This window comes from Anolis carolinensis, chromosome 2 (genome assembly GCF_035594765.1).
Source record: "Anolis carolinensis isolate JA03-04 chromosome 2, rAnoCar3.1.pri, whole genome shotgun sequence".
Lineage (NCBI taxonomy): Eukaryota > Metazoa > Chordata > Lepidosauria > Squamata > Dactyloidae > Anolis > Anolis carolinensis.
In genome coordinates this window covers 190,929,533-190,942,093 of record NC_085842.1, presented here as the reverse complement: position 1 = coordinate 190,942,093, position 12,561 = coordinate 190,929,533, and the positions used below count along the sequence as shown (strand labels likewise).

The following is a 12,561-nucleotide window of genomic DNA, read 5'->3' as shown; positions in this document are numbered from 1 at the left end:
CCATCCAGAGATTTTTCAACCTCCTGTTTAAAAACAGACTATCAAGCCAATCCATATGCTGCCTCTTGCTAAATCCTATATTCCAATAATTTTACAAAAGAAGCTTTAAAAGGCAGACACTGCTGCAGCACACTTCATTAGTTACAAGAAAACACTGTCGCATTGCAGCTGATGTGCTTATAAGCAGCTGTGGCTACAGACAGTGATGGAGATTATTTCAAAGCAAATTTCCAAGCACTCTAACAATACAAAATATGACATTAAATGAAAACATTTTAAGGGTGCACAATGGGAACTCATAGTCATGAATCATGCTAACCCTCTATTCTGCCTTTGTCAGACTACACTTGGAATACTGTATCCAGTTTTGGGTACCGCAATTGAAAGGAGATGTTGACAAGCTGGAAGGTGTCCAGAGGAGGGCGACTAAAATGATCAAGCCCTATGAGGAGCGGCTTAAAGAGCTGGGCGCGTTTAGCCTGCAGAAGAGAAGGCTGAGAGGAAACACGATGGCCATGTATAAATATGAGAGGGGAAATCATAGGGAGGAGGAAGCAGGCTTGTTTTCTGCTGCCCGGGAGACTAGGACATGGAACAACGGCTTCAAACTACAGGAAAGGAAATTCCACCTGAAGATTATGAAGAACTTCCTATCTGTGAGAGCTGTTTGGTAGTGGAACTCTCTGCCCCAGAGTGTGGTGGAGGCTCCTCCTTTGGAGGCTTTTAAGCAGAGGCTGAATGGCAATCTGTCAGGGGTGCTTTGAATACGATTTTCCTGCTTCTTGGTAGGGGGTTGGACTGGATGGCCCACGAGATCTCTTCCAACTCCGATTTTATCATTTCTACTTTAAATGACTGAATGCTTTTAAAGCACTTCTTTAAAAGAGAAAAATGCTATCAGCTCCTTGCTACTTATGGCCTTTTATTGGTAATAAAACAGGCTGGGCTATTGAGGCCAAAACTTCATTTTTGTTAGCCGGTCATAACCCCACTCTGACAACAAAAGTGGCCCTGTATTTGTTTAAAGCTGCTAAAAGGATATCAGAGTACATAGATCAGATTGGGGTGCAGTGCAGGGGAGATGAGGATAGTTGATGCATAGATCTTTAGCTAAAGTACAATGGCATCAAGCAGGCAGATACCTGTATATCTGTATTTTATTTTAAGTGAACCAGATGTATGTTGTATGTTGTTTTTGTATTGTCTGTCTTTGATAAGGCCAACTGGCTAATCAATAAATTGTTGTTGTTATCAACTCCTTGCAGCTTCGCAATAAGTTTGAGAGACCTTTCTGCATAGGGTAAGAGTTGGAAAGACAGCCTATGGGAGGAGAAATTTCTCACTTCCTATCTTCCACTGACATGTCTGCTCTATTTTGACAGCAGGGGTACACTAACTGGATACAACATATGTGATTTTGTTAAGATTTGTGTGGTTAGTCTGCACTAGTGTTGTGCATTTGTATAGAATTGCTGTTCGTTTTTAGTTTCATTTGTTTTGTCTCATGAGGCGCTTGTTGAGAGCTAGGGAAGGGGGCGGGGCCTCTTCCCAAGAGCGCGAGACAGGGCTGAGCCTCTGTATACCTCCCCTGAGGTGCTTGTTAGAACACGGGGGTGGGTATAGAGGTCCAGCCCCGTCAGGCACTTGGGAAGAGGCCCCGCCCACTGTTCCTGGCAGGCACCGCAGGACAGGGATAGAAGCTCAGCCCTGCCTCAGAGCTCGTAACTCCGTCCATCCCAGCCCTGGCCGCCCATTTGTGGCCCTGCCCACCTCCTCTCGCAGCCCTGCATCTTGGACTAGGGGAGAGGCTCAGCCCCGCCCTCTTGAGCAGGAGCCATGCCCACCCCTCTAAGCCACGCCCCCCTTTCCAGGGGGCACTAAGTCATATTTTTTCTAGAAAGGGGGCGGTAGGCCAAGTAAGCTTGGGAACCACTGTTCTACAGGATGGCCCTATGGCATGCTATTTTAATGTAATCTTGTCAAATTCAGTTTCAGGTAGCCACAAATTCAAGAAGGATTTCAACAAGGAACATAACTCTCACAGATATGGGGGCCTTACTGTATATACTGCCTCCATTAACATTCTGGCACATTTGTCTGAGAGTAGTGTTATATGTTTCTTTGGGCTGAGTGGGAAGCAATATGTCACTACAATGGTATACCTCGTTTCTTTCTCCTTCAAAACTTTCCCAAATATCAGCAATGCTTTTATTCTCAGAATCATCAGTTTTGATAAGAGTCACATACATTTTTCACATGTAGAGCTATTGGTCTTCTCTTAGTGTTGAGACATTCCTACTGCACAATGTACTCCACTTGCTTTCTCCCATTCATGATTCTCATGCCAACTAATCAGATTCTACTTACTATCCTGGATCAGATTATAAGATCACCTTACTTTCTGCTTCCCAAACACCATACTTTACCATATAGTCCACAAAGATGTTTAAAATATAGACACAAGTGTTCCATTCTCCTAGATGTAGGGAAACAGTCACCCGAACATTACCAGTCTGTGAAGACCACATGTTCAAAGCCAAATTGTTCAATGTAAATCAACCTATTTCACAATTTGGGAACCAAAGCAGCTCACTGAGTAGGTTGAAACAAATATTTAGTTAATTTAGTTAATCTGTACTCCTCCCTGTTGGCTTGCAAAGGATCAAAGCTGGATTTTGCAATACAAAAGCAAAAACACAATTAATCATGAATAATATGTTTAAACTCCAGGAATAGTATAGACTTCTACTTGATAAAGTGTTATCCAGGCTTCAAATCCCTCAAGGACATACGTCTCTATCTTGTGTATGCTTTGAGGAGCGGCAAGACTAGAGAGTAAAGCACCCTCCCCCATTCTCTACTTTTGTTGTCAATTGTAAGCCATCTCTCTTCTGTTGAGGTAACATTTATTTATTCATAGGGCTTTTCTGCCCACTCTTATCAGCATCAAATTCTATGAGATGTTTATGTATACACATACACCCTCACAAACAATGTAAACATATGTGGCATAGACTGAGCCTCATGCAACAAAGGCACCTCATCACAGCAATCAGAGTAGCCACAAAAGACCTACCAAAGCACCAGCAATAGCAGGCATGACCACAGTAAGTTTTAATTGCAAGCAAAATGAGACTGAACTCAAGGGTGGATGTGCTTTCATTCAAGAAAATTTCAAACCATTGTAAAGATTTATATAACAAATGAATTCTAAACAAAATCTATTTGAGGAATTTATTTTAATATTCCACCTACCATCTATCTCAGAGATCTGGGTTTGTCAACAAATGAGCAGGTTATTTTTTATCGTATCAGAAGCAAACTGAGGATACAGTTGTAATGTATTTAAAACACAAAGTTAAAATCTTTGCATTATACTAAATGTCCTTTGACCAGTAGCTGGCCACTTGGGAGTGCCTCTGGTGCTGCTATTAGAAGGTCCTCCATTGTGCATATGGCAGGATTCAGACTGCCTTGAAATAGGCAGTCTGTGGTTTGCTCTTCTCCACACTTGCATGTTGTGGACTCCACTTTGTGGCCCATTTCTTAAGGTTGGCTCTGCATCTCGTGGTGTCAGAGTGCAACCTGTTCAGCGCATTTCAAGTTGCCCAGTCTTCTGTGTGCCCAGAAGAGTGTGTCTCATTTGGTATCAGCCATGAATTGAGGTTCTGGGTTTTAGCCTTTCACTTTTGGACTCTTGCTTACTCAGGAGTAGATCTTAGAAAACTATTCCTTGATTTAAGGCGTTGGCGTGCTGGCTAATATCTGAACAGGGGATGGGCTGGAGATATCACTGCCTAGGTCCTTTCATTGCAGGCTGCTACTTCTTGGCAGATGTCAGGTAGTGCAATACTGGCTAAACAGTATCACTTCTCCAGTGATGTAGGGCATTGACATCCTGTGATAATGCAGCATGTCATTAAGAACCACATCCACTGTTTTAACGTGGTGAGATGCGTGGTGAGACACTGGGAATGCGTACTCAGCAGCAGAGTACCAAAGAACAAGGGCAGATATCTTCAGTGTATCTGGTTGTGATCCCCAGGTTGTGCCAGTCAGCTTTCGTATGATATTGTTTCTATCACCCTCTCTTTGCTTGACATTCAAGCAATGCTTCTTGTAAGTCAGAGCACGGTCCAGGGTAACTACCAAGGATTTTGGTGTGCTACAATGAACAGGTGGCCATTTGTAAAGAACATTTATTCAGGGTGCTGGCGCTAGCAGCTTTTTATATCTGAACCATACACTTCTAGGAATAGGTTGTCTATTCTTTCTAATCATCATCATAATTGTGGCTTTAAAAAAATCTGTCTGATGATTAAATAGTGTGCCTATATTGGTATCCAGGCTATGGAATTCTCTTTTTTTTCTTTTCTTTTTTTTTGCAAAATTTCCTAATTACATCTATTGGAATGCAGCTTAGGAAAATTCTAAATTGGGTAGTGATAACCCAGTAACAGGTGACTATACTTGATACTATTGATAAATCTTAAGGATTTCCCTTCAGCTATTAATACTTCCAAGTTTTTTCGCCATTTTGAAAACTTTGCCTTTCCTTCATCAGAAGAACTGATGAAGAAACACAACCTACAAACTATCCACAGACCCACTAAGAAAATCCAACAAATGCTACTTTCAGTGAAGGTCAGGAGGGATCCTTTCACCTCTGCAGTATTCTACTGTATACCATACAGCTATGGACAAGTCTACATAGGGACCTCTAAATTCTGAGAAACAAATTGATAAATTGGACATTCCCTGTAGATTTAATTGGTATTTCCTGGACATGTTTAGAGCTAATATTTTTGATTTAACGTAATTTATTTTGAGTCCTGTATATGTCTGAAACTTTTTCAAAATCAACAGCAGTTGCCCTAAACATTGTTTTTGATTTAATACAATAAAATAGTTATTTTATGTGCAACATTTTTATTTTTTATGATTTGAATTTTAATATTTTTCTTATTAATTCTGCTAATGGTTCTATTGCAAGAACAGAAATAATATGAGAGAGCGGACAGTCTTGCAGGGTTTCTTTCAGTGGTTCCCAGACTTTAAGACCACTAAAGCAAAAATTGGATGCATCATGGAGATCCATCAAGTCCAATCACATATAAAGAAATAAAACTGATTTTAAATAACTAACATTTACATTTTTTATTTTGTGTTCCCTTGCCTTCTCATGAGGAGCCAGTGATGGAGTTTCCCTCCCCCACCTTCACTGACCTGCTTGCTTTAGTTGCCTCCTCCTTGCAATCCAGCCTGCGAACAGGGCTTCTTTCGTCTCAAAAGCAGGTAAGGAAGCAAGGATCCAATGCCACCATTCCTGCTCCCTCCCTTTACCCAGTGTTGAACCCTTTCTTCCTTACTTGTTCTTGAGGAGGCTGCTGCCAGAGCCCCATTTGCAATCTCTTCCTTGTTACCAGCTCTCCGTAGCCTAGGCCTGAAAATGGGGCTCTGTCAGCCGTTGCTTCAAGCCCAGGCAAACAAGGAAGGCTTCAATCAACACTGCCATACTCCCCCTCCTGCACCATCCTTTGTCTGATGTTAGAGCCTTTCTTCCTTGCTGGTCTTCCTTTCTTCCTTGCTGGGGGTTGGATTGCAAGGAGGAGACTGCAAAGGCTGGCAGCTGCATTCTCAAGAGCATGTAAGGAAGGGTCCACCCCACCATCTCCCCATCCCCAAGAACTCAACTAGACAACAAAGTAGGGCTCTGGAAGTAACAGACACAAAATGACAATGCTAAGGAAACTAGTCAATATGGGTTGAGTCATGTAGAACACTGTTTCCAACCATTAACTGTATAGTCAATTAATGCTTGAGATATGACAATGTTTGGATGAGGGCTAAAAAATTGGAGCTAAATTCTGGTAACATAAAATACTGTGGATTAATGATTCCCAAATAAGAGAAATCTGTTTGAAGTCTTGTGGGTATTCCTACATTCAGCCTTAGGGGCACATAATGTACATAGCCAGCCAGCTTACCACTACAACCACTGTAGGCAAATAATAATTCAACTATAGTAGTAACTTCCTAGCTGGCTCCTATAAAGTGTTATAAATGGGGCTATCCTCAAAGACTTTGTAATTTCAAACTAGTGAAGAATGATTCAGCAAACTACTGTCTGTCAAGTTTGTGCCGCACCAAATTTGAAATAACTCACTAGCTACTTTGCTTTCTGGTTCAACTGAGTGGACAGTCCTAATCTCCTTAAATCAGTGGTTATCAACCTGTGGGTCCCCAGATATTTTGGCTTTCAACTCCCAGAAATCCTAATAGCTGGTAAACTGGCTGGGATTTCTGGGAGTTGTAGGCCAAAACACCTGGGGACCCATGGACTGAGAACCACTGTCTTAAATAGTTGCCCTGTAACACAGTTCTTATTTTTTAAGACTTAAAATGTTGTTACATTATCATTTCTAATCACAGCTTAAGGAATGTGACACACAAAATGCTTATTCCTGAACCAATTATGATGATGATGATCAGCATCATCTTTATTTATACCCCACCTTTCTCCCCAGGAGGACTCAAGGTAGCTAACACGCCACACTAGACAAGTTTTAAAAGTGCAATGTAAAAGTTAAAAAACAATTAAATAGTAACCATATGGTAAAAGTAGAATTAAAATACAATAAATACATTAAAATGGCCTTTAAAACTCACATTCATCCCCAATTTCACCTAATCTCCCTCTGGACTAAGTTCCCAGAACATGTTGAGCTTCCCTTATATCAAAATGATAGGCCACACTCACCAAAGATATTGAAAGCGTCTGAGGTTGGCTCACCCTGCCAATATGAATGGCAATAACTTAAAATAATAAAAAACTAGTGCCAAAACAGAAGACCATGATGGCAGAGGACTGGCTATTTATAAGTGTTTGTGTGTGGGGGAGAGATTTATATTGTTCATTTCTCACAAAAATGGCATTTAAGTGGCTCGCCATATATACTAAATTAAAAAACAATCAAAAGCAATACAAAATATCAATTCTTAATAGGTAAAGGAACAGCTTCAACACAGGAAAATACACAAGTAAAAATAAAGAGTTTAAAAATCAATCACTAGAGAAAATGTAGCACTTGACTGGTAGCAACTCCATCAGCAATCAGTTGGCAAAAGCCTTTGTAATTTTTAAAGCATTTACCAGATGGAGAAAGGACAAAAGGAAAAAGTTCCACTCTAGCTTTCTCTGAAATCCTCTAGCCACTGAGTGGGAGGCAGCCAACCAGACAAAGCACCATCATGTCTTGTCCAGCTGCTGTTGAGAGCCCCTCCCACTATCATCAACTGCCATTCTGCTGGCTGTTGAGTGGGAGGCAGTCAGTCAGACACAGCTCCATCGTGTTCTATTTATTACATCTTATTTATATGTAGAGTGTGAGACTGAGGGCAAATTAACATTTTAGAAGATGCTCTGAGTGTCTTTGTGGCTGAAAAGCCTGGGAAAGGCCAAGGAAAAATCCCTCCCTCATATTTCTTTGTATCAAATACATGTTGTTAGCAACATGATTACAGCTACCCCACCCAATGAAACTATTTATCAAAATTAACAGATTTTAGAAATTTAAAATAGCTGTTTCTTTCAACTCTAAATCAACTTTTTCTAAGTACAGACAGAGGGACAAAAGCATATGCCCAAAAGCATATGTGTTTTAACTTGTGTTGTTGGGCCTGTCCCCATGTGAGCCGCACTGGGTCTCTTTGGGGAGATGGATGCAGGATACAAAAATGAAATTATTATTATTATTATTATTATTGTTTATAAAAGCAACACTCTTGAGATAGTGAACAGCACTAGAACACATCTTACTACTATCAGCTGAATAAACTCACATTCCTCATCAGGCAAAAATCAAGCATCAATGATCATCACTAGCTAGCTACAGTATTTGGCAAATGTAGTATTAAGCTATCATACAGACAAGTATTCTGTTACTCTTCAGGACAGGGAGGACACGCCAGGATGTTGGGGAGCCTTAATGTTGTTGAACATTTCTTCTTTGAACACATACTCAGAATCTACGGAGTAGGAAGAAAGTACTATGTTCCCCATAACCATGTGACAAGGCAAATCTCACATTTAAGTTCAATAATCCAATTAGAAGCAGTTAACACTGATCCCAAGTGTTTAGCCTGAATCACTCTATCAATGTCTTGGATAATTAAGATTAAAAGGCAAAGGTATATGAAATTAATGGGTTTGGCTACCCATCCAAGTAAAATTACATATGCTGTACACCTTCCAAGCAAAATCCAAATGGAGATGAAATGGAACTTCAAATGGAACTTCAGTGCATTATTTGGGTCTCTTCTTAGACAGCACAAGTTATCTGTGCTAAGTTGTAAATAAGTTTTCATTTGTTCAGCTGTACTAAAATTTCTTTTAGGAAACGAACTTGTGAAGTGGATGAGAATGGGTGTTTATGTTCTTGATATTACATGACAGAAAGAAGATTTTTGTTCTAGTTGGCTAAGGAAGACATAGCCACATGAAATAAAGAAGGTCTGATAAGTTAACCTAACCAAGAATTAATGTACTTCAGTTAGACTCATATTTTGTCCACAATGCTGTAGAAATAAAGCAAAAATCTATTCAAATCTTTACATTACAACTCAAACTGCGTATTTTAATAATGCAGTATATGACTCAAATGCATGATACAATATGGTACAAATTTGCAGTGTCAGAAGTGAGTGATGGCAAAAATCAAATGTGATACTGGATAGTCCAGCTGTATTTTGCTTCTTGCTTTTATTCTAATTGCCGCCCAGAAATATTCACAAAAAGAACAAAGTATTTTTTCTAAGGCAAGACTAAGCAACAATAATCAACTATCCCTACATCCATACAAATATTACCCTGTTTCCCCTAAAATAAGACATCCCCAGAAAATAAGACCTAGTAGAGGTTTTGCTAAATTGATAAATATAAGGCCTCCCCGAAAGTAAGACCTAGCAAAGTTTTTGTTTGGAAGCATGCCCGCCGAACAGAACACCAGAGCATGCAGGATCGGTAAATGTACGTACCATAAAGTGTTGTACATGGAAATATTGGTAGTAACAAGAAATTCTTGATAGGATTCACAGTTTGTCTGGTTATGCTGGTTTATGATGACAACTACTGTACAGTATATAATAAATGTTCATTTTTTTGTTCAACAATAAATGTGAATTCTTCTTCGTGGAAATATAAGACATCCCCTGAAAATAAGACCTAGAGCATCTTTGGGAGCAAAAATTAATATAAGACACTGTCTTATTTTGGGCGAAACATGGTATCACTTATTCCGTACCATCTTTATTCTTACCCAAGTTTCCTTGCTCAATGGTCAAGACTACTTCATCTATCACCAAGGCTCGGAACTCCAGATCCTCTTCACAACACTTGGCTTTTAGAGCCCGCAAGATTTCTTGTTGAGGATAGTCTTCTCTGATACGACGATCTGTTAAGAACCAGATCCTAGGAGCAATCGAGCTACACATCTTGAACGAGTCCCCACAGATGTTAGGTCTCCTTTGAAGCAAATGCCTAAAATGGTTTTTAAAAAATAATTAGTATATATGCATGTGGTATGTCCAATTTTTCATTCCTACCCTATAGTGGAAAATCCTGAAAATTATATGCAAAGGCCTATCTCTGAGTTCTATTCCCAGTTCATGTGACAACCCATACAACACAAAACTGACTGGCTTATTTTAAGGTGCTCAGGTTTGTATCTTGTATGACAATCTGTCACACTGACATGAAATTTGACAATATTGGTATAATTATTGGGAGAATAATCATGCTGAATATGAGAAAATTCCATTGCAAAACAGTTGCAAAACTCTCCCTGGGAAGAGAAAAGACGGGATATAAATAAACATAATAATAATGATCAAGCAAGAGAAATGTGTATCTTTAATACTGAGTAGTGAAGATCACTTATTTTGCCCGCCCCAAACAACACTGTTCTTAACATTTGAATAGTGTTAAAATTTAAAACATATGCGCTTTTCACTAATGGGGCAAAATCCATTGCCTATTCCTAATATTCTGGCTGTAAGTTCTCATTTTTATTTAATGCAAGGAACCTAAAGGTAAGTTACAGTTTATTTGATGGCTGGACTGTGCCCAGGTGAAGCATGTCTCTCATATGATACAGTCCTAATCACAGACCATACAGCACTCATCATAGCCAAGGATGGTAGCAGCTGAGAAGAATCATCCTATGTATATATGTGTTGGAAAATGGGGAACTGCAGCAAATGCTCACAGAAAAGAGGTACCTGTGGCAGGGAGAGAGCCCTGATGCCACATGTAGTACATGAGCACATGAATATACATTTCTCTCCTGTGTCTTGGAGAATGTTCTACATTTAAAAATATTTTCCACATGCCTATGTGACCATGAACTTTATACTATGAATTCACTTATAGCCTATGGTTTGGCTTGCTCTGTGTGATCTCCTCCTAATCTGTTTTGAAATCTTTGCCACAGATCCACTTGGGCTGCTGAGTTCCATAGCAATTGTGAAAACACTGCTATTACAGGGCACTGTTTCAGTTTTACTCATCCTCTTTTGTTGCACTATTGAACAAATAAAGACGACAAAGAAAAATCCATTGGGAATAATACCCACAAGTCTACATTATCATGACAATGCATGCAATATATTTTGACTTTTTAAAGTTATAGTGCAAGTACAAATTTTATTCACAGATCTTCAATTTACCATACTTTCTAAACAACTAAGAGGAGTCCATGTCCTTCAGGGAATTTCATCCAGTTCTTATGACCTTAGCTACTGTATCGATGAAGCCATCTTACCAATTTTGTTAAGGCCACTAGAAAGTGCTTCCTCAAAATATTGCATAACTATACCTCATTCTGACACCGTGACCCTGTACTTAGAATGATCACAAGCATTTCAAACCTAGTCTGTTCAAGTTTAAACCAGTTTTAAATATTAGGAAAGGGTACCTTTCTGAATGCATACTTAATGCTACTATCTGGGAAGTCATTTTGCATCAATTCCATTCACTTTAGAGACAGTTTAAAAAAAGATATGGGGACCAAGCTCAGACTTCCTTAAAAGATAAATGCACACCTTAACCTTAATATAGTGCAGATCCTGCTGTTAAGGATACCTACCCAAGATGATACAATCCCATAAAAGGATTAAGTATTCCATATTCCATTTACCTGTACAATGATTCCTCCCCAACACTCATCAACAATGTAACAGGTAAGCTAGGAATTCAAATCAGAATTACTTGAAAGTTTGCAGCCAGTAAGTTTTGGTTATCCTGGGATGAAATACACGAGGGTGTTCTTGCTATGTGTTGCATAAATTATTACTTAAGTGGAGGACAATATTTCTGAAGAGGAAAGTGAATGAGTCCCCTCGTGGAGAAGGGCGGGGTATAAATGCATGTAATAAATAAATAAATAAAATGTGAGCACACCAATGAAAAAACAGCTACCAAGCCAAAGCTCACACCACAAATAGCAGATCTAAAATGCCACATTGTTTGCTACCACCGACTAACCTGGAACACTTCTGGTATATTCTTGTGTTTATTAAGGCAGCTGTGGGAAGGTATCTTGCACTCAATACCCTATCAGAAAAATACTAATATCTTAATAATTATAAACTCTTCCCCTTTTGGGCAAGGTGATTGAGATGGCAGTTGCCCTCCAATGTGCCTTAGATAACACACACTTCCTTGACCCATTTTAAACTGTCTTCAAAACAAGAATATGGAATTGAGACTGCTATGGTTGCTTTACTGGATTATCTGCATCTTAACACTGACGAGCATCGTGTCCCCGTTTGTGCTTTTAGATCTCTCAATTGCATTCAGGAACAAGAACATCCAAGCAAGGATATTACATTCATACTAAAATCATGTCACTGCTTGCCAGTTTGTTTCTGGACAAAGATGCCAGGTAACCTACAGGATTGTCTTCTCCCATATAACCAACCCTGGACAGAGATCTTCTGGGGGACGTGAAAAAGCAACTGGCCAGAACCCAACTGGCAACTGTCACCCAGAGGCCCTTTTCATCAACTGCATCAAGACTGTGAAATGACTTGCTGGAAGAGATACACCAGCTAAACAAGTTGTCAAAATTTAAGACACAGATAAAGACTACCAAATCAAAATTTTAATTACGAATTTTAGCTTTACATTTTATTAGTATTGGTGTTTTAATCTTTGTTCTATGTATTTTAAATAGCATTGTGTTTTATCTGTGTGCTTTACTCATGTTGTACAAAGCCTTGAGCCATGAGGAGAGGCATGAAACAAAAAGATTATCATTTAGCAAACAGCCATACTGACTGTCCTAAGACTGCTTTTTATATTTGTAATCTTTTTTTTCCTTATAAGCAGAGTACCTCATATCCGGAATTCCAAAATACTCCAAAACCTGAAAATATTCACATGGGTGGCTGTGATGACATCCTTGCTTTCTGACTGTTCAATGTACACAAACTTTGTTTCATGCACAAAGTTATTTAAAATATTGTATAAAATTATATTTCGGCTATGGGTGTAAGGTGTAC

The 12,561-nt window shown here is 39.2% G+C and overlaps 1 protein-coding gene across 8 annotated transcripts in view; it reads right to left on the bottom strand.

The window, feature by feature from the left end:
* Window positions 1-12,561, bottom strand: part of rimklb (ribosomal modification protein rimK like family member B) — a 54,834-nt gene that overhangs the window by 38,769 nt on the left and 3,504 nt on the right. For all 8 annotated transcript variants that reach the window (XR_010003168.1, XR_010003172.1, XR_010003173.1 and 5 more), the window contains one exon: window positions 9,318-9,538. Coding sequence is in view for 2 of the 8 variants with exons in the window: in XM_016991160.2 (XP_016846649.1) it covers window positions 9,318-9,492 (175 nt within the window). In the remaining 6 variants the exon portion in view is untranslated. The remainder of the gene's footprint in view (window positions 1-9,317; window positions 9,539-12,561) is intronic.